The sequence below is a fragment of the Parus major genome, chromosome 4 (assembly GCF_001522545.3).
Source record: "Parus major isolate Abel chromosome 4, Parus_major1.1, whole genome shotgun sequence".
Lineage (NCBI taxonomy): Eukaryota > Metazoa > Chordata > Aves > Passeriformes > Paridae > Parus > Parus major.
This window is the reverse complement of record NC_031771.1, coordinates 16,017,008-16,043,894: the sequence shown is the minus strand read 5'-3', so window position 1 is coordinate 16,043,894 and position 26,887 is coordinate 16,017,008. Positions and strand designations below refer to the sequence as shown.

Below are 26,887 nucleotides of genomic sequence, written 5' to 3'. Positions count from 1 at the left end.
TGTCTCCTCTTTTTTCTTTTCAGGTTACCAAAAATGAACGGCAGGTGATGAAGCCATTGTATGACAGGTATCGCTTGGTCAAACAGATCCTCTCCAGAGCCAACACCATCCCTATTATTGTGAGTAGAGCATTCTTTTGTGGGCTATTTTTTTGATTTCAAGCTGAGGAAGCAGGAATCACCACACTTTTGTGTACAACACAATCACTAAGGCTGAGTCCCAACCTCCCTCATCACTCAAAGATCAAGCAAATGAGTGAATCAATGACACACTTCATAGTGAAGTTGGGCAAAGCTGGTCAAGAGACTTAAGTGCCCACATGTGAGCCATGGGGCACATCTCACCTTGTATGGTTTCATCTCTTTCCATTGGGCTGCTGCTGTTATTTCATCCATCCTCTGTTTGGCTACAGCCTCACTTCTTTTTCCGTACCAACCCACGCTGAGCTGTAGGTCTTCCATGCTGCTTGGTTCCACAGGGTTGTATATACAGCGTTCCTGTACACAGGAACACAGACTTGAGTAGATCTCACAGGAGATGCCAGGCATGTCCTTGGCTGAGAGAAAGGGCCCTCAGTCTTCTAATACTTAATTTGTATTAAAGAGATCCTCTAAGTGGTGGATATTCCCTCTTTCGGGGTGGTGCTTTGCCACCAGCAAGGAACCAATACACCCCTCTGGGGAGAAAATTCACTGTCTTAAATTTTAGATAACTTGTGTAGTCCAGTTTTTTAAAATTAATTAATCTAAAAAACACACAGAATACTTCAAGCCTGTCTATGGAAAGAGAGTTCTTTTATCAAAGTTCCTGTTCATGTATGAACTTTTTTTGCTTTTCCTGAGCAGTGCTTGTGTCCTGCCCACATTCTGCAGACCGCCAGTGAAGTGAGCGGGCTGGCACAGCATTACCCAGGAGTGGGGCTTTTTTCTGCAGATCCTGGGAGGTGTTCCCAGTCCTGCATTTAAAACAAAATAAAAAGCTGTTCCTCCTCAAATATGCGAAATAGTCCCCAAAATGTGTGCTGTGGAGACAGTGCTGGCAATTGAGGGGGAAGCTGTGTAGGTGCGCATAGGCAGTTTAATGCAAAGCTGTCAAAGGGAGCCCAGGTCCTGTTAAGACACAAAACTGAAAATCCGCAGAGGAGAGCTGAGACTGGCTTATTTCCCAGTCTTCTGAGTGAGAATAGTGAAAGGTTCATAAAGAGACAGGATATATCCATCTCTTCATCAGTAGGAGCTTCAGTGGGAAATCAGGCTCCTGGAAAGCAAATCTGGAGAGGCTGGCTGAGCTTAACCCTGTAGCTCTGGAGAGCCAGCCAAATGCTCTGTCTGTGCATGGGCCTCGGGCTGGGGATTAGTTTGTTGCAGCCTTTGCCTTGTAGTCACTACCCAGCTAATAATCATCCAGGTTTCTTTTTATAAACAGATTGGCAGTGGTGTCCTTTGCTAAGCAACATCCTGAGAGAAAACAACCCGAGGTTCAGGGGGTTTATCAGGCCTGTTTTTCTTCCTTGAGAAAGATATTTCTCCTGGTGGTCCAGTGATGAGCTGAGAGTGAATGTGTGGGTGAGAATGAGCTGAAGCAGGTGGTGGAGGAGAAAGGGGTTCACAATGTAACATACTTGTTAACACCTGTCACAGGGTTCCCCCTCCAGCAAGCGGAGAAGCCCTTTGCTGCAGCCAATTATCGAGGGCGAAACAGCTTCCTTCTTCAAGGAGATAAAGGTGAAGACCTCCAGCTGCTAACTAATTGCTCAGTCTGCATCAACTTTCCCCATATACCAATGAAGCAGAATGGTTGATTGATTTTTTTTTTCATCAGTGTTGATTTTTTTGCAGTGTCCTCCTGAAAAATCAGTAGCTGCTTTAAACCTCGCCAATTCTTATCAAATTCTTCCCTTATTGTAGATAAGACTACAGTGTTTCCTTGGCTTTGCATTCTTTCCTGTCCTTCTACTTTCCCCTCCATGTGCACAGAATATATTTTATTTTGCTTAAAAAAAAAAAAAAATTAAATCAAATCACAGTTATCCCTGTACCTTGCTTTTTTTCTTGTTTTCCTCCTTCCTTTTAAAAGGCACTAACTTGTTTTGCAGTAGTTTCTCTCACACCCAGGCTCTGTGGCTTGCACACAGCACCGTGGCAGGAATGAGCTCTCACAAAACTAACCCTCGCACGTGGAGCAAGCTGGGGCACTCACGGGATCCTTACCTGCTCCCCTCCACTTATTTTTATCCAGGCTCCTTTTCACCACCTTGTGTGCAGGGTGTTTTTAACTTAATGAGGACGGAAGTAAGAACAGCTTGGTTCTGCTGGTTGATACTTGGTCAGATTTGGATGGCAGGATTGTTGTGTTTCTTCTTGTGCTGCTGTGGAGTAATAATTTGGGGTGGGGAAGATGACTGTGATACTGGGCCTTCCCCTGAGGAGTAAAGTCCGACAGCAGACCAGGACATGCAGCATGGAGCTGGGCCCTGGCTTGCTTTCTGTGCCCTTGCAGGGAAACAAGGGAGAGAAGCGCTTCAGCATATTTAGGTCATATTTCTGTTATCCAGCCAGAGCTTGGCTAAATGTAAATACTGCAGACTTAGAGATCCAAGGTGATTGAGTCCAGTAGATTGTATATTAATGGACTATTCGAGGCACATATTCTTTAATACCAGATTGCAGACTGAAGATGTTAAGCTGCTGTTTGGAAGCTGGTTAATGATCACTGAGCTTCTTAGTATTTTCTAGATAACTGCTGGATCAAATCTGCAGTACTGGTCTGGTGGGGAGTGGTTTTGTTTGCTTCTGGGTTATTTTTTATTTTAGTGTGTCTTTGCTTTTTCCCACCTCTGCTTGCACCCAGTGTGAGAACTTAGAGCTGTCAGTTATGGTGATCTCTGATGGCCAGCAGGAGCTGGTGCTGTGCCAGAACAGCACTAAACCAGTTCAGCAGTGTCTTGCAGGGAATACAAACCTGGAGGGGTTTCTGACAGATCAGGATGACAGCCCTAAGCCTGTTAACATGATGTGCCTATTAACACTTAAATGGGGCTCTGTGAAGCTGCATCTAGCAGCTTTGTACTGAACTACATCCAGAAGTAAAGCGAGGAAGTTGGCAAAAGACCTCAAAACTTAGCTCCTGCATAGGTCTATGGGCAGGGAAATATTTGACAGGTGGCTGACAATGTCAGTATTTGTGTGTTTTGGGGTGAGTTTTCCTTCAAGCGGTTGGGAGAGTTGAAAGGTGTTTTGAGTTGACCTTACCAAACATTTTGGTACAATATCTTGAATGTTGTGTAGAAAAAATCATTAGGATTCTTGCTTTGTGGGAGTGCCGATGATAGGATACTCTGGGGATTTGACATTTTTAACTTTGGAATGCCTCATGATTGCCTAACAATCCAAACAGGGGCATGCTAAATGAATCTCATGTATGAAGATCATTCTGTTTCAAGGTGTAAATGTCACTGCAGGTTTAAAGTGAGGTTCCTATGTGAGACTTTTTAAAGGGAAGGCCTTAGAGCGCCTTTTCTGTTGGAGCTCTAGCTAAAAATCCTCTTATATTTAAGAGCTAAGAATCCTTTTGTATTTAAAAGCAAAATTATTTCAGAGGTCTTGTGACAATCAGATGCAGTGTCTTGGCTCTGAGGTCTAAATGAAATTTCTACACTTTCTTTTCCTCCTGTGGCTTCCTGTGGCAGGAGGCTCCTGAGCTGCTTGCTGGCTTGGGCAGTGTGCTGGTGTCTGCAGTGAGGCAAGACAGGCTCATAGGTGTCTGAGAGGGAAACACCTTGCATCTCTCCTCAGGAGCAGCTTTGTCACACTGCTTATAGAAATTGTCCCTTTACTTTCTTTCCAGGAGCTCTCCCAGAAAAGAGCATGGGAGCTCCTCCTTTGTTGTCAGAGAGATTCCTCTAAAGCAAAGTGTGCTGTGCTTGTACTGCTTAGACTGACTTAGCAAATCCTCCTCCACGGCAAAGGAGGATTCATGTTCTCCTGCTGCAGCCCTTCCCAGTCTGGGCAAGGTGGCACACCTGGGGACAGGGAAATGGCCATGAAAGATGGTCTCCCTTCCCCACTTCAGCCAGGAGTTGTTGGCAGGGTTTAAGAACAGTACATGGCTGCTGGTTTGTGCTTTCTGTTTAAACTGTACAATTGATGTCTGGAGAAATGGGTCTTGTCTAATCATGTGCTAAATACTGCTTCAGCTTCCACAAGTTCCCTGCAGATTTTCCTAAGATGCATTCAAACTTTTCTATATCTTTTGTTATTATTGCTACTCAAAACTTCTTCCCAGATAATGCTTTTTTCACCCTCAGTCTTGGTTGTAATTCTCAGCCTGTGGTATTGCAATGTATCATCATGGCCTAGCACTTTAACTTAAAACTCTCGGCAAACTATAATTTAATTTAAATATATGCATTTATAAATCACTGAGGGTTTAATGGGACTAAGCCAGGTCCTGGTGTTACTTTCTTCCTTTTTGCTTGAAATATGGGAGCAGTCTCTTGGAATAACTGAACTATTCATGAGGAATTACATGAAAAAACAAACCAAGAAAACATCTGCTTTTGATCCCAATGATACAATATATTTTTGTCTTGAAGACTTCAGTGATATTAGCACCCAAAAGCTTTTAAAGATATTCATGTGTCTAGATCCTTCCTGGCTAAAATTACATGGCTGTAAAATAAATGCATTTACACACATATGCATACATACACACTTGAGAGATTTACTGTCCATGCTGGCATTTGCTGCTTTCTTTAAGTAGCCTCATTCCTTATATTAAGGCTGAAAACTGCCTTCTAGAAATGTCTCTGTACATAAGAGACTGGGTCTCATTCCTTGATAATTAAAATTGTTTCTGGACAGTGTCACAGGATAAGCCCTATTTTGAGAGCACAGTGAACTGATGAATGCCAAGTGCAGTAGGGACTTCCAAATATCTTGCCTATAAATTTTGTAAAAAAATTGGAACACAACCAATTCATCAGTGTGAATTGAGGAAATGGGGAATTGCACTGTGCAGAGCTTCCAGTCCAATTTTTAGTATATTTCAGCAAAATGGTCAGAGCTGATGTTTGAACATGTTAGCAGCAGAGCAGTCCCTTTACAGTCAATCATATCCCACATTTGCGTAATTGTAAGACTCATCTGAGCTCACTGGTATCACTGTATGAGCATTTGAGGTCTTGAATTCAGCCATTAGAGAGAGCTGTTGAGCTGCATCTTTTGAGAGAAAATTCCACATTTTAACCTGGCAGTCTCTGTGCTGGGAAATATTTGCAGGGAAATGCAGAGGATGGCTGGTGTGCTTTGGACAATATGTGTAACAGCTGTAAATGGGTTCATTTACATCAGAATACATAAACTAAACAAAGCAACAGCTTGCTCTGAACCCCGGGTATTTTTTTCACTCAGTTGTGTCGCTCTGGGTCTCCTTAACCAATCTGAGTTTGTGGTGGCAATTTCTCTGTCATGCTTTGGTTCTAGGGTGTCTTACTGGTGGCCTTCTGGTGTCCTGTGTATTGCTTGGCAATTGAAGTGTTTGCTCTGCCTTTCCACTTCTTGTTCCTGAGTGCATGTGGTGAGAGGAGGAGCCTGTTCCTGAGAAAGAAAGCAATAACCTGTCTTGTTGTGGGGGTGCTCTGTCCCTGTGTGTAGGAAGAAGAGGAGGGGTCTGAGGAGGACAGCAATGTGAAGCCAGATCTCACCATCACCATAAAAACAGATTTCAGCGTGCGCAGCTTCTTGGATCAACTAGAAGATGATGCTGACGGCTTTGTTTCCCCCGTGGATGATAAGATGCCATCTAGGAGCAGTCAGGATATGGGGCTTTCAAATCTCCATGAAGCATCCATGTATGTTGAATTCACAGGCAACTGCAAAAAATTATTTCTTGCCAAGATAAGATTTTATTTGTCAGAAAAGTGTCTAGGGTTTTTTTCTATTTATGATCTGAGCCAGAAGTTTTCATGTTTCATTTTTAAATGCAATACACCCTCATAGGAAAGGGTTTGGGAAGAAACTACCTTGTCCTGATACTGATACTTAGCTTAAGCACCTTTGGATTCCATCACTAAACAGTAACTCCACCAGTGGCAAGCCTTTAGCATGAAAACCCTGCACTCCAGAAGGTTTTTCATGTTTTGGAGAGGTCAAATGGAACTAGCTTTTGCTAGTTTCAAGTCTGGTGCAAACACGTGTGGGTGGTAAGTTGTGACCAATGAATTTGATCCTATAAAAGTCACCAAACCCAGACCCACCTGCAGGAGATAAATTTCACAGAAGTTTGTGGTAAATTGTGAAGTGCACACTTGACATCCTTAGAGGCTGCAGTTTAAGAATATGATCATTTTGCTGAACTAAATTCAGAGAGCTTTTTGTTTCAAGTAATGTGAAGCTGCTCACCAGGAGCAGCTCCATTGCTTGGCATACATACAACTAAACATCTGTAGGTTTACTGTATGTTTTCTGTTTTTATTGCATATGTGTGGATAATCTCATTTATCTTTAAACCCAACAGCCCTGAACTGTTAGAGCAGCTCCAAGAAGTCAGGGAAGAGAAAAAGCGAATCAGAAAAAAATTAAGAGACTTTGAAGATAACTTTTTCCGACAAAATGGAAGGTAACAATTTCCCAGCTGCCCTTCTGTTCTTCAGCTACTTTTAATCTGTTTTGCATCACCAAAGATCTCCAAATACGCAAAGTTACCTGAATTCAGTATTATGTATTTCTTCTTCATAATCATTATCATTGTTTTACCCACATTCAGAATGGTGGAAGAGTTATTCAGTGTTAAAATAACTAGTTTTTTCCAAGTGATTTCTGTCCTATTCTTGCTTGTCTGTGAGGTATTCAGACACTAGTTTTATCAAGTATTTCTGCTTTAGTGTAACTGGTTTTACTGTTTTAAGAAAATGCCCCTCATTAACGAGCTGATGGAATGTTTTCATATATTTATACCCTTAAAGTATCTTGTCTGTTTCTTGCCACCAGCCATCATCCTTAGGACCTTTTGCAAAATCACTGCAAGCCAGGAGCAATCTGATCAAATACTATCTTTTTTTTTTTTTTGTGAGAGTGCCTGTTAGTGCTGTGGTGCCAAGCCTGGGGAGGCTGTATTTTATTTTGCCAGGCTCATAGACTGACACTCAGATGGCTCCTGAAGTGTTTTCCAGTTGTTTTGCAGAGCTGGTGATTTCAGAGAAGCAAGGCATGTTTCAAGTAGGATTTTGCATTTGGAACTGTGGGGTTGTGCTCAGCCTCAGCACACAAATCCCACACTTTGTTGGAGCAGTTTGTTCGCCCTTTTTTTTTTTTTTTTTTTTGCTTTGTTTTTTAGGTTTTTTTCTTTTAAAGGATAAATGTTTTGGTCTTGCTACCCAATCAGGAGTGGAGGAAAGGAGCAGCTTTGTAGGTCTTGTTGGTGGACAGAGGGAAGCTGCTGAGAGAGGCTTCCTGTTACAGAAATCTTCATGGTCTGCTTTCATTCCCACTAGGAATGTGCAGAAAGAAGACCGCACTCCCATGGCTGAAGAGTACAATGAATACAAGCAGGTTAAGGCCAAACTGAGGCTGCTGGAAGTCCTGATCAGTAAGAGAGATATTAGCTCCAAGATCATGTAACGCAGGAGATTGTTTTTGCCAATAAACAAAGAGGAGAGAGCACCAAATGGACAAATGCATGAAGTGGATGCAGCGGGAGCCTGACTGGGAGAGCTGAGGAGCTCGCTGGGAACTGAAGGGTCATTGCTGGAGGTGGGAGAGGGAGGAAAGGTGGATTTCTGTCACTCTCTACATTTGCTGTTGCCCACTCTTTCTCCAGGCCTGATGCCCAAAATGGAGTTTGCCAGTGTAGGAGACACAACACTGCGCTCAGTGACTGCACTGAAGGGATCCTTCTGTATTGATTTGCTTACAGATCCTATAACATTTAGAATATCAAAGCCAGCCATGCTGTTCTTTCTTTTTCTCCAGGATATTATAGCAAGAGGCAAAATAGGATTAATAGTAATGAAATCATCAAATAGCTTCTACTTGAGTTGAACAGACAAGTGCTCTGACCAATCTCATGTTAAGGCACAGGTCAGGCAGCACCAAGACTGTTCACTTGTAGTAAAGATTTGCTCAGACTTTTGACCTGTTTGGAGTCCAGCATCTTCTGTTGCTCTAGAGAAATGCTGTAATAATCTCCTGGTCATCAGCCAGAGCTGGTGTGAGTTGCAGTTTTGCCCAGGCTTGAGTTGGGTTTTCTTCCCATGTTTTTGATGGCCAGTTCAACCGAAGTAGAAGTGCCTGCATATTTGGGATAGTGAAGAAAATGAACCATGCAGCCAAGTTCTTACCAGCTTGTTCTGCTTGGAGGGTGATACTGAGACCTTCTGACCACGTTTGGGCAACAGGGAAGAGAAGAGGTTTTCAAAGCTTTAAGTCAGAATCCCTCATGGTGGTTGGTTAAATATCTGGTGTCAAATGTGTGGTAGATATCTGGAAGACACACCCCATTAGTAGATGTGCTTCATCATGATACAGACACCTGAGCCCAAGCTGAACAGTCCACATGGGTGTCCCACAAACTCACCTACATTTTCTTCTTTTGTGCACATCACACCTGTGTGAGCTGCAGCAGAAACACTGATGGTGGCAGCAGAGGATGGGCTTTTCTTCCCATTGTAGGAGGTATGGCAGTACAGAGGGTACCGCAGGGAACTGAGAGCATGGAGCTGTGCTCTGCCTGTGGAAAGGGCACCTGTCTTGAGGGCAATCTTTGACAATTTACTGTTTCCAAATTTGTGTATGACTTTCAGAAAATAAAGTCCTGGGACACCTGATTCAGGTGCTCTTGTCAAACAGGTGCAGCCTGAAGGAGAGAAAGGCCCCGAGTTCAGAGACACCAGGTCACTGAAAGGGCTCATAGTTCTGCCATCCTGGGACACCAGGGCTCGCTCTCCCACTCCAGAGGCTTATGTGCACCCCTTGCTTCACCCTGATACCCAAGGGAGGGCAATTCTGTAATGCTTTCTTCAGCTCCCCAGGGGATCATTGCCAATGTACAGAAGCCAAATAGCCAAGATGAAATCCAGTGTTGGTTGTAGCCAGGCCTCATGCATGTCACACCAGAGGAGCCCAGAACAACTTCTCCCCCTTCCTTCTTTATTAAGGGCAAGTGGGCTCACAAATAGTTGTATTTGGGTTGTGGTACTTCGATTTATCCCCTCTCACTTGCCGTGTGTGCTGTGTGTGTTCTTGCCAAAATTGCTGCTATTTTGGTCTCTTTGGGATCCCTTGAACTCTTCCAAAGGCAGCCATGGGTTGCACATGCCCTTTGTTAGTCAGGAGGGGTGTCCTGCTTTAGGGCAAATTCCCCCAACTTGTTCGGGAAAAGATTTCCTTGGAGAAAAGTGGAAAAAACCTGTTTATTTAACAAGCAAAGCACCCACAAACATAAAAAATGAACAATACCAAACAATAAAACCTTTGTTGTTCCAAAGAGATGGCAACTTCAGAAAGTCTTTTCCGTGGGGTATAGCTCAGCTCGCTGTGTGTCTCTCAGTCCTTCCGGCACTGGAATCCAGCATCCTGGCTCTGGTGGGCCACACACGTGAGCTCTCAGTGTTCTTCTGAGATTTCGGTCCAAAGCAATTTTGAACAGTTTCAAGACAAGGAAAAGCCACAGTCCAAGGAACTTTTCTGCCTCAGCTAGCTAAAACCTAACTAAAAGCCAAGGAGAGCTCTGTCCTGCTGTCTGTGCTGCAGACAACACAGTCCAGGAGCAGAATGTGGAGGATCAAGTGCAGTTTCTGCAAACAAACTGCACCTTCTTTGCCCCCCTTCACTCTTGGAGCCAATCTTAGAGGTGCAAAACCTAATATCCTGCATAAACAGACAATTGGGGATACAAGCATCATAAAGTCACCCCAGGACATTGGGTAAGGCAGACTTAGGTGTTAGTGAAAGCACTTGGGATGGGGACTCATGGCTTGGTTTGGTTTTTTGTCGATTGCAGAATTGCCTGTTCCATATAAAACCAGCAAAGACTGAATTTTGTATTTCCAAACCGTCCAGAGGACTTGTGTGCTGACCTAGGGTTTGGCTTTTCAGAGGTGCTGAGGTCCCATCTGAGATGGGATCTCCTCTGATCCTTGGAGTGTGTTAACCTGGCTGACAGGTTGGCTCAAAAAGTGCTTTGAAGGGAAGCCTGAGCAGGGTAAACCCCTGTCCCTACACAGTGCAGCCCAGGAATCCATAGTTGTGCCTTTGCCTGCTCCCACAGGCTCTTCGTCTCATTGTCAGCTCTCCCTAGTTATTTTAGGGAAAGCAGCTGAGCCAAGCTGGCTGCAGCGTCATTCTGCTGGTGGAAGTGTGGGATGAGGAAGAATTCTGGGTTACCAAAAGGTCCTTAGCACTGTCTCATTTTTATATTGCTCAGGCCCAGTTCAGGAAAGCAAAGGCCTGGATGGTGAGCATGTGCCTCAAGCTGGCCTGCCTTTGGGATATTGCCAAGTTAAAATGGAGTAAAACCTGTGTGCTTTGCAGAATCTGGGCCTGGACACCTTTAAATGGATGAGAGAAGCAATTTCTGTTCTTTTTCATAATCATGCATTTTTTTCAGTAGGCTGAGGCTTCCCAGGCTTACATTTTCTCTGCTAATTTTTAAAAGCTTCTTTGCACTGTGTACTGATAAATTACCTGTTTTGCTGCTGTTGGGGGTTTTGTTCCTTTTTACTTGCAGAATTTTTTCCCATAAGCATTAAAGACTGGGTACTTCAGAAAAACAAAAAGAAGAGGCCAAACTCAGGGGAGAAGGTTGCACTTCTCTTATCTGGGAGTCTCTCTCCAAGGGGCAGAGATAGTGTGAGAATTGGGCAGGTAAAAGACTGGGCAGCTGCTAGCTGAGGAGGAGGAGGATGGTTGGAGCTGCTACCTGGGGAAGGGGATTAGCTCCTGCTCTCCTTTCCCGGCCGCCTTTCCTGCTTCTGCTCCGGTCCCACTTCAGTCTCACCTTGCCACTGCCACCATGAAAAAGAAGAAGCCGGAGCTGTTCCTGGGCACGCCGGCACCTCTGGGCTACGTGCCAGGGCTGGGCCATGGAGCCACTGGTTTCACCACCTGCTCTGATATTGGCCATGCCCACCATGCCAACGACCCTGTGGAAAGCCCTGGTCAAGAGAATGTGGGCAACCAGATGAAGAAGAACCAGAGAGCAGATGATGATGATGGAGATTTGAATGACACCAACTATGATGAGTTTGATCTTTTATTTTTTAAAATTTTTTTTTTAGGAAACAAACAAAAAAAAGCTGTATTTTACACATTCTCCAAGTAATAAGGGAGTTTCTCCTCCAACTAAATACGTGGGATAGTGCACATCCACAGACCTGGATACAGCTGCTATAACTTCAGGTGCAAGACAATGCAGCTTCTCATTCTATAATCACAAGAAAGTCCGTAGGTCGGGGTAAAAATAGTACACATCACAAGTGTAGAAAATTGAAGACAGTGTACGAAGGCTCCCGAACAAAAAGCTTTCCCTCTCTTGAGTTTGCTTTTTTCTATCTGCATTTGAAGGGAGCCATCCCAAACCTCCCAGCCACAGGCAGTCACAGCTGTGTAACAGCACAATCTCTTAAGCAACTCTAAATAAATGCTCTTCCTTCAAAAGGGCTTTTCAGGGATTGCTGAGCTTTGCCTGGTTACTTTAAATCACCACTGTGCTTAATGAACTCAACACACTTAAAAGAATAAGCTTTACTATATACATTTAAAAATTGAGGAAAAGTTTCTAAAAATATGCTTTTAAATTTGGCAAAATGCTCCAGCTGCTCAGGTTGGAGGAACTTCTCCAAGCTGTGCAGCAGCTTGTTAGCAGAGACCAAACTAAAGCACCTAAAGAAGGGGAGCCAGCCCAGACCTTTGCCTGTGCTGCCAGGCTGCTCCCAAAACTCCACCCATCTCCTTCTAGGATGCTGTATTCCAACAGCAACAACCCAGATCTGCTGACAAGGAACCAACATCAGATGGGCCAAACACTAAAGGGGGACATGGAACACATGCCGGGGCCAAGAACAGAGGGACTGCCACATGTCAGAATCCCCACAAGTGCTTGTTAAAGCTTGTGTTTGCCGGGGGGAATCGGGAATCAACATGGAAATGCCAACAGAGCCTCACAAGACTGCTCCTGTCTCTTATGTGACACCAGCTACAATATTCCCATGTGCCAAAGAGGCTGATGGCCATGCTGGGGAAAGAATGAAGCAGCTTTTCCTTTTGGGAGAAAGCACTTTCCTATCATCATCCATGTCCTGTTTGTCTTGGTTTGAAAAACAGGTGTCAGCTAAGGAAGGCAGAAACCTCCCTTGGAATGGAGAATGTAAACCCCCTCCCTCTGAATTACTATAATTTTGAAATTCAGGGGCTCTCAGGTCAAGACATGGGGACAGGAATAGCAGTTATTTACTATTATGTATAATAAAGCAAACAGCAGCAAATCTGGCACTCACACCGAACAGAGCAGGCCCAGTGACCGCTCCCGCGCCGGCAGGGGGCGCTGTGCCGCGGGCTGGGCCCACACGCGGTAATGGCGGCTCGGCCCAGGCGGGAAGGGATGGGGGAGAGGCTTCTCTTCACAAACCCCCCGGGACATCGATCCCAGTGCCCTTGCAGGACTCACGGAAACAGCAAGCTGGAACGGCAGGAATGAGCAAAAATCCCAGGGTGTAGCAAGATGTATCGGAAGCTCCAGAGCTGTGGCTGGATCCGTGAGACATGTGGGCCGGCGGGAGCGGGGTAGCATCAACCCAGCTCCCACAGAGGGGTGAGCCCAAGATCCTGGCCACCCGAACAGACGGGGATAGGTCCCTCTTTTAGTGAGGTGGGTGTTAATAAGGTCCCAATTCAGTGGCTGCTCTCACAAGCAGAGGTTCACCCCACGGCAGGAGAAGCAGCTCCGGGCTGGGCTCTGGTGGCAGCAGCAAATTCCCTTCCCCAAGCAGCGGCTTCGACCATCCTCCTCCAAAGCCCAGAGAGAGAGAGAGCCAGGAGCTGTCCCAACCCCGTCCTTTACCTGCCCAATTCTCTTTCCCCTTACAAGATAAACTCCCAGATAAGAGAAGTGCATCCAGCTGCCCTCCTCCCCTGAGCTTGGCCACTTTTTTCTTAAGTACCCTGCTTTTCTCAAGTACCCAGTTGTTAGTCCTAGCAACTAGGGAAGAAAATTCTGTAAGTAAAAAGGTATAAAAGCAAAGAAACCTACACTGTCCTTCAAAGTCTGTGTCACTGAAAGGACAAATGCACCACAAGCAGGTTAAGTCCTACAGGGACCTCTGAGGCAGCTGAGGCCAACACGCTCTAGAAGATATTTTTCAGCTTGGCTGCCACAAGCACAAGAATCTCTCCAGTTTTTTTTCTGCCAGTTCTCTATATTCTTGGAGATGTCACATCAGAGCTCTCTGTAACGAGGTTCAGCATTCTCACAGCATTTTCTCACCTCTTCTTTTTGTTCCTCTGTGCCACGCTGGACCTCAAATTTGTAAAAGAAGGCACAGACATCCCCCAGGTCAGAGTCCATCTTCACTGTGCGGTGGAACCATTCTCCTGCCTTGGTTATTTTACACTCACTCCAGAACAGTTTGGCCATAGCCAGCGGGACGTGGGTCATGTTCACACTTCTTGAGAGCATCCACACTCTTGGTCTTTCATTGCAGTCACACTTCAAGGAAAATTGCTTCTGACCACAGGATTCCTGAACTGGGGCACTCTTCAGTGCCTTGGCCATCAGAGTGTTAGCAATGTTCTTCAGCCCAGCTCGGTACTCCAAGTGCACAGACTCCAGCCAGAGATCTGGATTCTTTGGAGTGTTCAGGTGAGACTTTTCCAAGATGGCTCTTGCTGTAGTCTGCTGCCCAACTTTCTCCTCCAGCCTGGACAGCAAAAGCTACAGGGGTATGGAATGGGGGCACTTCTTCAGTCCTTGATTATAAGCATCCCATGCTTTCTCTACCAGCTCTTTTTGTTCTTCAATTTGTCCTTTCATCACCCACAGTCTGGGGAAGTCCTCATAATGCTTCAGGGCTTCCTCACAGAGCTCCTGGGCTGCAGCAATGCATCACCCATTCCAACTTCACAGACTTCAGCCCCTCGCTGTGGGGGCACTGCTTCAAGCCTTTGCCAGCAGCCTCCTCTCTCTTCCATAGTCATTGTTCTCTGACTTGAGCTTCATGGCAGCCAGCCAGATCTCACTGTTGTGGTTGGCCTGGAAAGCCAGGGCCAAGATGCTTCTGGCTGCTGGCACGTCTCCTGCCAGCCACTTGGATTTGGCTCCCATGAGCAACAGCACCTCTGCTTTGGGACAGTGAGCAACAGCTCTTTGCAAAAGATCCTCCAAGAATTCTCTGGTTCCATGGTTCTTTTCAAAGTAGGCTGCTCACAGTCACACACTCTTCTTGCTCGGGAAGACTTGCAAGGCATAGGCATAAATGGTTCGGGCACACTCCAGGGCATTATGAGCAACACAGCTGTCTGCATCTTCCATCCAGGTGTGTTTCTGATCTTCTTCCTCAATCCCAATCCCAGCTCTCATGATTGCCTGGCATGTGGCCACACTTCCAGCTTTATCACATTCCTCGGCATCCTGGATCCACTGCTGCCTGTTGATTTCCACACTGTTAACCCTAAGGGATGTGATAGCTCTGTCAATGATTTTCTCCACCATCTGGGTATTTCCATTGGCTTCCTCCAGTTAGGCAGCAGTAATCCAGATGTGACAATCCATCAGTATATTCTCCTGGGCTTTGTTAAGGAGTTTATGAGTGTTCTCATACATCTCCAGCCTTGCCAGTGCCAGCCGCCGTTCAGCGCTGGTTGGATAGCACTCCACAGCCCGCTTAGCATGATCCTGGCATCCTTGGGTTCCTCCAGCTCCACAGCTGCCTTCCACAAACGCTCTGAGTTTGGAACATGCTCAAGAGCTTTCCAAAGAATACATTTCTTGGCATGGATGTCTGTCTCCAGCTCGGCTTCTCTCTTATAGATCCACACAGATTGTGGCAGGTGCTGCACAGCTTTGGCCGTATCTCCAGGCTGAAGCTGATCAGCTTCCAACCAAACATCTTCACTCCTAGGGCACATCTCTCTGTTCCTTTCATGATGAGGTTTCAAGCAACTTGGAATTTGCCTGTGTCCTCCTCCAGTCAGGCTGATGCTATCGAGGCTGGTGGTCTGGATTGGTCTCTCGGACAGATTTCAGGACCAAACAGGCCTTTTTGATATTATTGATATCTCCTCCATGTGTGGGAATCATGGAATTCAAGCCTGTCAAATATCCTTTTGGGTCCACTACGGTCTGGCCACTCAAAGAGTCCGACACCTGGCTTAGCCTCATACCCATCAAGGTGTTCCTGGCTTGGCCAATCTTCCTTATATCCAATCCACCCGTCCCAGGTATCATCAAGCCCGGGACTCCATACGCTCCTGGGTATGGAGTATTCAGACCCCCTGGATACAGAGTATTCAGTCCACCAAATTGTGTCTGGCATGAGTCCACAGAAGTGTGATTCTCCCCTGACTGAAAGTGCTTTGCAAAGAAGCTGTTGGGGACAGGAGTCAGGTTCTCATGACAAGGATTCCTCTGCCACTTGTTCCTGGCATGCCCAACCTCAGGAATATTCAGCCACTCCTCCTCAGTAACCTCCTCTAATTTCTGTTTCAAGTCTGAGAACTGCTGTTGAATTTTAGGTCATCCCATACGGTATTTTTCCATTTCGTCTTTTTCTCACTGTTCACTCCTTTCTTTCCTGTGTTCATCCATCCTCTTATCCAAAGCTGCATAAATAGCTTCATCATCTTTTTTATAGGGGTCACTTGAGAACAGGCTCCCAGTGTAGCCACTGAACTCATTGTAGCTGGTGTCATTCAAATCCCCATCGTCATCATCTGTTGTCTGGTTCTCCCTCACCTGGTCCCCCACAGTCTCTTGCCCGGCAGGATGTGCAGTTGGGGTTGTTGGCATGGTGGGCAGGGCCGATATCAGAGCAGGTGGTGAAACCTGTGGCTCCGTGGCCCAGCCCTGGAACATAGTCCAGCGGTGCAGGTGTGCCCCAGAACGGCTCCTTGTTCATCATGCAGGTGGAGAGGCGAAACTAAGCAGGGACCAGAGCACAGAGCTGGGAAAGGTGGCCGGGAAAGCGGCAGCAACAGTGGAAGTGACAGCAGGAGCTAATCCCCTTCCCCAGGTAGCAGCTCCAACCATCCTCCTCCTCCTCCTCAGCTAGCAGCCGCCCCAGCCGTCTTTTACCTGCCCGAGTCTCACAGTATCTCTGCCCCTCGGAGAGAGACTCCCAGATAAGAGAAGTGCAACCAGATGCCTTCCTCCCCTGAGTTTGGCCACTTCTTGTTTTTCTGAAGTACCCAGTTGTTAGTGCTTCCTGGCAGCTTATGGGAAAAAATTCTGCAAGTAAAAAGGAACAAAGGCAAAGAAACCTAACCCCCTGTGCTAGTTTGAAAGCAAACCAGTGGGAGATCCCAAGTTAGAACTACAATTTACTAGTAAAATTTAAAAAAAAATGCAGTAGTGAACAAAACCACTGACAGAGTCAGAATACAGCCTGACACCTTGTTGGGCAGGGTGTTGGTAGCAGTCCGATTAAGTGGTGGCTGCAGTCGTCCTGGAGTGACAGGTGTGGTTCTCCTGAAGCAGTGATCCTGTAGAAGGGTGTTGTTTTCCTCTGAAGGTCCAGTGGTGGCAGAGAAGGGTCTGCTCTTCCCCTGGAATCCAGTGGAGAAAGGCTGCCTGTGCTGTTCTAAAGCTCAGAGTGTATCCAGGTAGGAATGCTTGGCTCCTCCCCCTGGGTGGAGCATCTCACAATGGCATGATGTAATTTTATCAGTCATGCAGTGAGACTCAATGGCCCATTGACAGAAGATCTCTGCCTGGAGTTATGAGGGATGGGTCATGGAAGAGATAAAGGACACTGCCCCACCTGGTTTTAACAGCTGGTAATAGAATATATCCTTTTGGTTACAGCTTGCATTGCAACCTAAGGCACCCCCAACAGCTGGGTTTTGCCCCGACAAATCTTGATATGTAGGGAACAGTCCATTTTATTTTTAAACTGATGAGATTGTAGCATTTTCTGAAGCTTAGTTACTGCTGTTTACATGGTATATTACTGGAATTTCAGATAGTTTCTATGAAATGTAAGTACAATTATGCACTTTAGAGAGTTTGTATTTTTGAACTTTGAAAATTAAAAGTAACAAACCCTATTAATGGAGATAGTACATTAAAAGAAAAAAAAAACACAAAAAAACACACCTAGTCATATCTCTTTTTTAACTGTTTCAAGCCCTTGCCTGTGGCAAAAACAAGGCAAAACTTCAGTTGCCTCCTTGTGAAGGGAATTGCTAAAAAATATTATCAGAGAGAAGCAAATTTTAAAATTCCAGTCCTGAAAAGACACATACCAATGCTAGACTTTGTCCTGGGTTTGCAGATGCTGTGACTCTCTTCCAAACCTGGGCAGGAGGAGGACTCCTGAACACTAAAACATCTTTAACTCCTACAGATGATTTGACTTCCCACTGACCACAAAATAGCCAAAAATTATGTTTGCCCTACCACACCAAGTCAATCCAAGCAACAACTGTACATTTTGTTCAATGATCTGTCTGTGCCAACATCAAAGATTATTGACTGAAGAACATTAAATACAAGACTGCTTTTTAAAAGGTGTGAAGTACTGTACAAAATTGTACTTTAGGTGATATAAATAAGCTGTTTAATGTAAGAGAACCTGTTTCCCTGTCACTAGAACAAAGCTGTCTGCTTTAGGACGGCAGTATGGTGTTGGGCTTCCCATCCATGAGGGCTGCCTTGGACACATGCCTGTGTTACCATACTGTGGTATAATAAATCATTAAAATGTAAATGCCAGCCATGAACAGGTTGTGCACAAATAAGATTGCAGGAGTGAAAGATAGACGGAAAACTTGTCATTCTAACAAGTTGCATTTGGTTTTATTCTCTTTACTGCTGAGTAAACAGCTGAATAATGGGTGTTTCTGTTAATGTCAGTGAAATTAAAGCATTTTTCTTTTATTCATTCTGCTGATACATCAGCTGTTACTTTAGGTGTGTCCAAGTTTCAGAGGGTGAGTGCTGCCAGCCGTCCTCTAGCCAGAGGAGCCATCTCTGGATCTGTTTGCAAGTCAGTCATTGACTGCTGCTACTGAGGTGAGAGCTGGGCAACCAGACCAAAACTGTTACAGGTTGAGTTGAAAAAAATGTCTGCAGGGCTTCCAGTACCTGGAGAAGTACAAAATAACCCACAGGTGGCAGAAGGTGACTAAATGGGGCAGAGTGGGCCTGGTGTGGCAGAATTAATTGTGCTGATGGCTGAGCAGGATTTCCTGGGCTCCTCCTGTTTCTCCCTCAGGTAATCACTAAGGTTTTTGTGCCTTTGACTGCCACAGCATGTGGTGTCAGAGGCCCTTTGCTTGGGAAAGACACAGGAATTGGCTCTGAGATTCCAAACTGGACAGCCCACCCCACATCCCCACTGCATGTCGTGGTGCCCTGCCTGTAGAAGATTCATGGAAAAAGCTCTTGCCCTTGGAGGCTGGAGTGGATTGACAAGTCCAGCTCTGGCAGAGGGCAGTGGAGCTTAACCAACCTGCATGGTCACTCACAGCATGGAGAGTGGAACACTTACTGGAGCTTGTAAGGTCAGCACGTGTATGATCCTTGTGCTTCCCTTGGGACACCTGCATGCAGGGAACCAGCTCCTAGAATAATGCATTTGTACATACATCAAACAACACATAGTTTTATAGCAAATAACTTGGTGTATAGCAAATATTGGGGTTGGCTGAGTGCAGAAGCCAGTACCAGCGTGGGTTTGGGTGCCTGACTGAAAAAAAAAAATTGTTAATAATCCCTTTCCTTCAGACTGCACTTGGTGTACAAAAGCAACTTGGGAATGCATTCCCCAGGCTAATGACATTTCAGTGATTCACCTCGGGTCTCTGTTTACAGTACTTATGTAAGCAACTTCAAACTGAATCAATGGTGTCCTTTTAAACATAACTGGATTGAGAAACATTATGTGTATGCTTTGTATTTTGTATAAAACAAGAAAATACAACTATTTTGACTGCAGGTGTTTGGTGACAGCTTCTGTTCTGTGTGGGATGCTGCCAGAGATGGCCTCAGCTCAATAAAGTGTCTCAAAATCCTCAACAGCCCTGGCCACTCCTGCCTCCTCCTCAGCTAAACAGGGCTGACACTTGCTACTGGAAAAGAGATGTGTGATGTATAAATATACACACATTTTACATTTATATAGTATATAAAACATATACACACTTACCTCTGTAGTGTAATACATGTTATCTACAATAATGCAACACACTATATACAAAATATGGACTCCATACACTAGATCCAACAGTAGCTAGACCTTACACAATACAGGTCACACTGTATTACATTGTGTATAAGAGGATATGTGCAAATTCTTGTGTCTACAGATCCACCTAAACATAAAATAAATATGTGCAATAAATGTGTCTAACCACATATGCAGTAATGGAATGACTGAGGGTAGATCTCAAATCCAAGCCCTTCCATGGAGGACTTCCCTTTGTCTGAGACAGGACAGGAGGAGAGGTAGTGCTGGTGCCTGGAGCAGCCTCTCCTTTGCTTCCTGACACGGAAAGGCAGCCACTCCATCAGAATTAAACATCAAATTTATTGCATAATACTGTACTATGTACACACACATCGAAAATAAACATTTGATATAATTGTATATTTGTCTTCAATGCTGCATTAGAAAGAGGCTGGGGGGCTCTCCATGTAGCCCACAGCTTGTCTTTAAAAACAAAAACAAAAAAAACCCAGAAGCCTAAAACCTTTTGTTACGAGGTGCAAAGTTCAATACTGTAAATTGAACATGGTGCATAAATACTATGTCCTAATAACAAGTCAATGTCAAAACCACCCTAGGCTTAAAATGAGATTTACATCAAGATCTGAAAAATGGCAGGAGAGAAGGGAGAAAAATCATTCAAACTTCACTTAACGAGGCAGTGAGACTGAGGAAAAGAGGACAAAAGCTCTCCAATCATACAGGATAGATTTAGGTTGTGATTTTTCTATGTTTCCAGTCTAATTTACACAGATTGTCCTTCAGGCCCCCTGGCAAAGCAGCTGCCAAGTGAGGGAGAGCTGTTCTCGAACAGCAAAGTAAAGTAAGTCTAACTGCAAAGATCAAACCAATCTCCAGACAGGGGGCTATCACTCAAGATGGGGATCTTCTACTCCTTTTTTTGACCTGACAAGACTGGAGAGATTGTGCACACCTCCCACACTCACACTCCCCTGCACTCACACATCCACACACACAGCTCCTCTGGACCGAGGTGACAGCAGTAAAAGCGGCCACCTCACCTTGTATTGGAGTTACAGGACTGTTGGGATGGAAAAAGAGGGCTGGCCACCCACCCAGACTGCAGACTCGCCAGGACAGAAACACATCACGAGGGAGGCATTTAGAGAAACCTGCTATTATAGGTAGAGCTTGTCCTTCCACAAGCCTGAACACAAACCCCAGTCCAGAGGGATTCTGAGGCTTCATTGAGAAGCTTGAAAACAAAATCCAAGACAAGTGAGGAAGAACAAGCTGACCTTTGTAAACTACCATATTTTCCATGAGACATCCTGGTGCAAAAAGACAGAACATCACTAATGCACCACTTTGGGGTCACAAATGACATCCCAGCCCAGTACCATCCACCAAGGACCAAAGGGCAGAGGAGATACTTCCATTCAAAGCAAGCAAGAACCAGCTTGCATTTAAAAAGGGCTGAAAAAAGGGTGGGGGGAAATCACAGCTTTTCAAAGAGGAGATCGCTGTTTCATCCTTAATTTCCACCATATCTTAAATGCAAGGGACATCAAGATATTTCAGCTGAATTAAAAGGAGAGGTAAGAGTGTGTGTGTGTATGGGGGCAATAAAAGCAAACTACAAGGAATTGCCAGGAGGGCAGTGATGTAAAGTTGGAGGGGAAATGCCCACTGAACTGGTCTTGTTCAGTAGATGAGAAAATTCATAGCAAAAGCCTCTCCCTGCTGAAGCCCCACAAAATGCTGGCAGCATCAGGCTGAGACTGAATCATCTCTATCATTATTATTATTATTTATATTTAATACCACCCACCCAAAAAAAAAAAAAAAAAAGAAAAAAAAAAAAAAAGTTGAGATCTATTCCCTTACAAAAATAAAGCCCAAGCCCATCGTTCTCTTGCTCAGCACCAAGAGTCTGTGCTGGCCCCATGGGGTCAGGCCAAGCTGAAGCCCTCATAGTGGTCAATGGCCTGCATGAGGCGGGCGCTGAGGATCTCCTTGCTGCTGTACTTGGGCAGGTCCAGCAGGTTGTAGCAGGTGTGAGCCACGGGCAGGTACTGCTCCCCGCTGGGCGTCGACTGGATGATGATGCGCAGGCTGGACATGCCGTAGATGGGAATGCGGTCGCTGCCCGTCAGGAACACTGCAAAAGGCACAAGGAAAGCTGGGCAGGTGGGACAGGTCAGGGATCTCCCACCAGTGCTGCATCCACAGGCAAAGTTCAGCTCCACCTGCCTGGAGGGACCAAAACCCTGACTGGACTCCATGTAGGGCCTGGCTGGCTCTCAGGGGAGCTGCAGCACAGCAAGGCCAGTGCCAGGCACAAACACCAGCCTTTATCTTTCCAGCAGTCACAGAATCTGAGTGGCTGATGTTGAAGGGACCTCTGGAGGTCCTTGGGGCTAAGCCCCTGCTCAAGCAGGGCCGCCTAGAGCCAGCTACCCAGGACAGAAGGAAAAAAAACACAATAGAAGGAAGCCCCAGCGCTGACTAGACTTGTTGCTCACGCTGGATCACCCAATGCAATGCAATGCAATGAAGCTCTGCAGTCACTCCCACACGAGTCTTTCAATTCCAGGGGATGCTGCACCACTGCAAGATACTTACAGAGGAATTTCTTCTTCTTTTCCAAGGGAAATGCATGGAAGGTCTCCCAGAACATTCTCACAGTTGGGTGTGTGGCAGTGTAGTCTCCCTTATAGACAGCGCTCTATTAAAAACCAAAATACCATATTTTCCATTGGCACTAGAAAGCAAAGACTAAGCAGAACCCAGACCTGATCTTTTCTAGTATGTGACATCAGATCAGTGCCTGACAGCTTTGAAAGGGAACACAGGATGGGTGATGGGCAATGACGTGACTCAAAGACTGGGCAAGGGCTCTCCTGGCAATGTGAGGAAGACAGACATTAGCCTTCTGCTTTGCAGCTAATTACAAGTGTGGGGAGCAATTCTGGAGTGCCTATTCACAGGCTGACCTCATGAACAGGATCACACACTCTGCACTGTGAGTGACTTGCTGGCTCACAGATTTTGAGAGGATACAATCATTTCCGGGTGTCCAGACTCCCCTTTGAACCCCTGTGTGGTTTTTGCCCTTGTGCAATGTAGTTTTACTACGAGACCCTTTGTCTTCTCTCTTCAGTCATAGATTTCATCCCTAAAAAAAGGGGATGGAAGTCCTTCTCCCTGTCCTTCCTCATCCTGAATTTCCTCTCTGAGCTTTATCTGTCGCAGGCCAGCGCAGTGAGAAACTTTTCATGTGAGTGACAGCAAGGTGTACAAGGAGAACAAAAAAAAAAAAGAAAATGCATCATGGCTTATCCCCTCTCCTGACACAGACTAATGCCTATCTCATGCAACTACACAATCCTGCCACCTGTGCAAAATTTAAAAAAAAGTACAACAGGGAAGCTTTACCTCCTCCAGTTCCTCCCAGTTGTAGTTACTGTTTCCAACTATCATGGCCCTGAGCTCAGTGGGCTGGAAGAGTTCCAGGACCTTCCCACCACACACTTTCAGGAAGCCAGTAGAAAAGGCCGTGTACCACTCTTGGATGGAGAGGTTGAAGATGTAATTTACGTAGGCTTCAACAAATTCTTCCCTAATGCATTGAGAGAAAGCAGGCAAAGGAAAGCATTTTTAATCACAGGTCTAAGCAGCAGCACTGCCAAGTTTTCCTGCTTCTGCTTGTCAAGTGTTTTGCAAACATGAGTCTCAAGCAGGCTCAACCCACTGCCCTCCTCTCACCAAGCCACTGCAATGTGAACACGGTGTTCAGCAGCAAGGGCCACCATGTGTCTGCGAATTCCCTAGCACTGGTGGCCTGGGATGTCCCTCAGGCTCTCTACCACCAGTAAAGCTGAAGAGGTTACAACTGGATGAAACATTTTGGCCTTCTGGTGGAGGAGTTCTTACCACATGTACTATGCAAATGCAGCAGGGGACAGGTAAGGAAGTAAGTAGGAAATAAGGAAGCAGACTAACAAAAAAAATCAAAAACCTGGAGTAAGGAATCATATACCAAAGGGGGAGTTATTTTCCAGTGCATTTGTTTTATTGTCATTTTCCCCATAGTCACCTGAGCATTAGGGAAATTCAAGCTGATTAAGCACTTAACTGTTGCTTAATTCCTCTCCGGCTGTTACGGTCATGAACCCTGCACCAAGAGCACATTATGAACTCCAAAGGAGAAGGGGAAAATGCAGGTATATCCTACTCTCCACTTGTCAGTTACAGCAATCCTGTTCATTCCCCAGTTCCCAATGAGCTTTCCCCACACAGGCAGGGCAGTGCCTGCAGACATGCACACAGCAAACTATTCAGGTCATAGGGCAGCAAATTGTGCCCTGGTCTCTAAGTGTAGAGGTGGAGGAAATCATTAAGCACCGTAAGGTAAATTGACAGCCATGTCTAGACTTGGATTTAGAGGTTAGCTTGAGTTCAAAACTCCAGTCAGGATGAAGCAATTGAATTTTGGAATGTTAAGCTGGTGGAACTACCCACTAGCCTTTCTCCTTAAGGATTTTCTTCCCTTGTTTCCTATCCTGACTTAATAAACAGTTCCAGTAGTTAACCCTGGTGCACTTCCCAAGAGTTCTCAACTGAAGTCTTTGTTCTTTTGTACAGGATGGTGTACAGTAAAAAAAAAAAAAAAAAAGGTTTTCTTTTGAATGTATATGCCCAACCTAAAAACCTAAAGGGTTCTATCACTGGCATTTTTATCTTTCCTTCACTGTTGCAGGGATAGATTAAACACTGCTTTGTTTTACCTGAAGTCCATCTTCTCTTTGCAGGGAGACAAAAACCATGTGGGTTTTGCATAGAGCCAGCTCTTTAGCTGTGTAATTGCACCATTTTGGGCAGTAGTAAAGTAGGTAAGAAGTAACACAGACAAAGCTTTTGCTATAGCAATGGCTTCAGACACATTCAAAACTGTTTTAAATAATCAGATTAATAGGAAATTACTTCATCTCCAGCCTTGCCAGTAAGGTCTTCAGCAATCCTAGTGCAAGTCCCTAACCATGCTGCTGAGTAGTCACTGGATCACAATGTTTTGCCAGCAGAGAAAGAATTTGAATGCTGCTTCAAGTAATAAAGGCATTTGTAGAAATCCAATTAACAAGATTACGGGAAGAAAATAGTTCAGCAGCTGGATAAAAAAAGAGGGGGGAATAGTAGCTGTGCTAGTAATAATTCTGGGGTGTGCAATCAACTGGAAAGGGATCCAAGTACAGCAGGTCCTTCTGGCTGTGATCAGGGATGGGAGTCAGGCCATGCTCAAAGGAAAGTTTCCGGCTCCAGAATTAGGAGTACAAACAAATCTGCCAGGCTCAGTTTTGTTGGTCACATACAGTTCCTCTCGGAGCCATCAGGGGTGTTAACCTGGGCCAAATCACGTCTCCAATGTCTGCTTAAAATGAGAAAACTACCAAGGGTCTATACAGAGGCCTTTTATAGGGAAGATATCAATCCAAGTGTCAATCCAAGTACATTTTCCAAACATTGCCACAAAGATGATGAAAACTTGATTTCTGTTCAAGTGCCACTAGTGCCCATTAACTTTTGAACAACTGGTCTCTAAAATTTGTTCACAGTGACTGCTAATTCCGCCCCCCATTTCCCTTCACCCAGGGTTTCTGTGGCACATGAGCTCACCACAAGCTTGAGTCCATCCCCACAGGTCCCCCACTTGCCTGTTGTCCTTCTGCACCAGGATTTTATCTCCATCTTCGATCAGGTTCTTCTGCTCTGTTACACCATAGCTTTCCCTGCAGATCTGTACAAAACCAGGATATTAATTTTATCAGAAGTATTTTCCAGGGCATATGCCTACAAGAAAGACAGAGTCTTCTTAGACAGCTGAGGACTGGCATGTAAAGGGTGGCCCAGAGAAAATGTTATGTGCAGAAACTTCTGTTCTCTGCTCCAAGTACCCCGTGTGCTTCACCACCCTCCATCACCTATATTTGTTGTTGGACTGCTATTAAGTTGAAATGTGAACTTAGAAAGGAATAAAAATTATTTTAGGTAAATTTCCTGGGAAGAAAACCCCAAGAGATTGCTAATTAAAAGTTGTTTTTAACTAAGCCCATGAGTTCTGGCAATAAAAAGGACTCCCCTTTTTAACAGAAACTCAGTGGGTTAAGTCTCTCACTGGAAGAATAAACAACACAGATATTTTCCTGCTTTTGCCAACCTAGGATGGCACCAGTACAAACCTACACTCTGTACACTAACTGGTTACCTGAAAAAAACGCAGAAGGGTCAACTTTCAAGTTGCCATAGACAAAAGAGGCCCTTATGTGTGAAAAAGAATTTGGAGAAAAGTCTCTTTTGTTACTTTAAAGGTATCCTTTATTGACACAGCCTGCATTACCATCACTATGGCTGCACTGCCTCATCCCAAATGACAGCTCTCTCCTGCAGGAGACACAGTCAGACACAGGTCTGATTCACTCCAGAGGTAAATTTGATCTAAGAGAGTTTATGTGCTCTTATTCATGCAACAAGGAAATGGGCACCACTCTCCTTGCTCAGCACAGTGTGGAGCAGATTTGTGGTACCTTATTTTTACCCCAGGGCAGGCCTTGGACAGAGAGTCAGGAAATGATCCAGATCAAGATGAAACCATCACTCACAACCTGTTGGAGCATCAGGTCTTGAAACAGTGACAACAAGGCTATTTTGAAAACCACTCAGCTTAATCAACTTACTAGCTCAGTTTTAAGGACCACATACATAGAAAAGAAAAGTGAGTTGACAGCAAAGAACATCTTAACATTAGCATGGACTATGTGCCATAGGCATTTGAAGTAAGCCAGAATACACATGTAAATATAGATGGGCTTCAACTTTACCACAGTAATCAGAGAGTTGATATGTCAAATGTGTCTTACTGTAAAATTCAAACAGAATGTCTCCTCCACATCTTCCCCAGGGTAATCTAAAAGTTGCTGGAGACTCCTAAATAACAAGTAGAGAAATAAATGAAAAAAAGAATAATCAGAGATTTTAAAAGCCATACCTCTAACAAGGAAAATAAATTCAGCAGAAGTAAACAGCATCATATATCTGGGTAGTAGGATTGCAAGAGAGAGAATCTGAGTCACTTGAAGCAGTGAGAAAGAAATACACCTCAAATAAAGAGATGCTTTGTTAGAAGCACGAAAAATGCCAGTCCACAGAAACTATCAATACAGTCTATGCCTACCTAGTTCATGGATCACCTTTAATAATCCTGGTTTTGGAACAGAATTACATTTCAAGGTCTAAAGTTCTAATTCTATGCCATCACCACACAAAGGTCTGAGGGTGTGGAGGAAGAGACAAAGGTGGACTGTATCTATATGCCCATCACATAGAAAATCCTGCTGCTGTCTTCCTGGCATTTTACCTCATTATTGATAAATACAGCTGTCACTTTGTGCAGTTAAATCAGAGGACAATTCAGAAACAGAAATAAGACCAGCCAAACAGTGGGATGTTAAC

The 26,887-nt window shown here is 44.9% G+C and overlaps 2 protein-coding genes and 1 pseudogene across 9 annotated transcripts in view; 1 reads left to right on the top strand and 2 right to left on the bottom strand.

The window, feature by feature from the left end:
* FAM13A (family with sequence similarity 13 member A) overlaps positions 1 to 11,279 on the top strand; it is a 152,497-nt gene extending 141,218 nt beyond the window's left edge. For 5 of the 6 annotated variants that reach the window (XM_015623916.2, XM_015623913.2, XM_015623915.3 and 2 more), the window contains 5 exons: positions 24 to 119; positions 1,641 to 1,724; positions 5,655 to 5,851; positions 6,517 to 6,618; positions 7,493 to 11,279. In XM_015623916.2, coding sequence (XP_015479402.1) covers positions 24 to 119; positions 1,641 to 1,724; positions 5,655 to 5,851; positions 6,517 to 6,618; positions 7,493 to 7,619 — 606 coding nt within the window. In that variant the 3' untranslated portion in view covers positions 7,620 to 11,279. The remainder of the gene's footprint in view (positions 1 to 23; positions 120 to 1,640; positions 1,725 to 5,654; positions 5,852 to 6,516; positions 6,619 to 7,492) is intronic. The other variant, XM_015623914.2, reaches the window with a different exon arrangement.
* A 2,061-nt stretch (positions 11,280 to 13,340) lies between these two features.
* Positions 13,341 to 16,108, bottom strand: LOC107202894 (annotated as a pseudogene).
* Positions 16,109 to 19,718: 3,610 nt separating this feature from the next.
* Positions 19,719 to 26,887, bottom strand: part of HERC3 (HECT and RLD domain containing E3 ubiquitin protein ligase 3) — a 44,925-nt gene continuing 37,756 nt past the window's right edge. For all 3 annotated transcript variants that reach the window (XM_015623910.3, XM_015623907.3, XM_015623908.3), the window contains 5 exons: positions 26,296 to 26,362; positions 25,093 to 25,175; positions 22,817 to 23,000; positions 22,004 to 22,106; positions 19,719 to 21,539 (listed from right to left, as the gene is read on the bottom strand). In XM_015623910.3, coding sequence (XP_015479396.1) covers positions 21,331 to 21,539; positions 22,004 to 22,106; positions 22,817 to 23,000; positions 25,093 to 25,175; positions 26,296 to 26,362 — 646 coding nt within the window. In that variant the 3' untranslated portion in view covers positions 19,719 to 21,330. The remainder of the gene's footprint in view (positions 21,540 to 22,003; positions 22,107 to 22,816; positions 23,001 to 25,092; positions 25,176 to 26,295; positions 26,363 to 26,887) is intronic.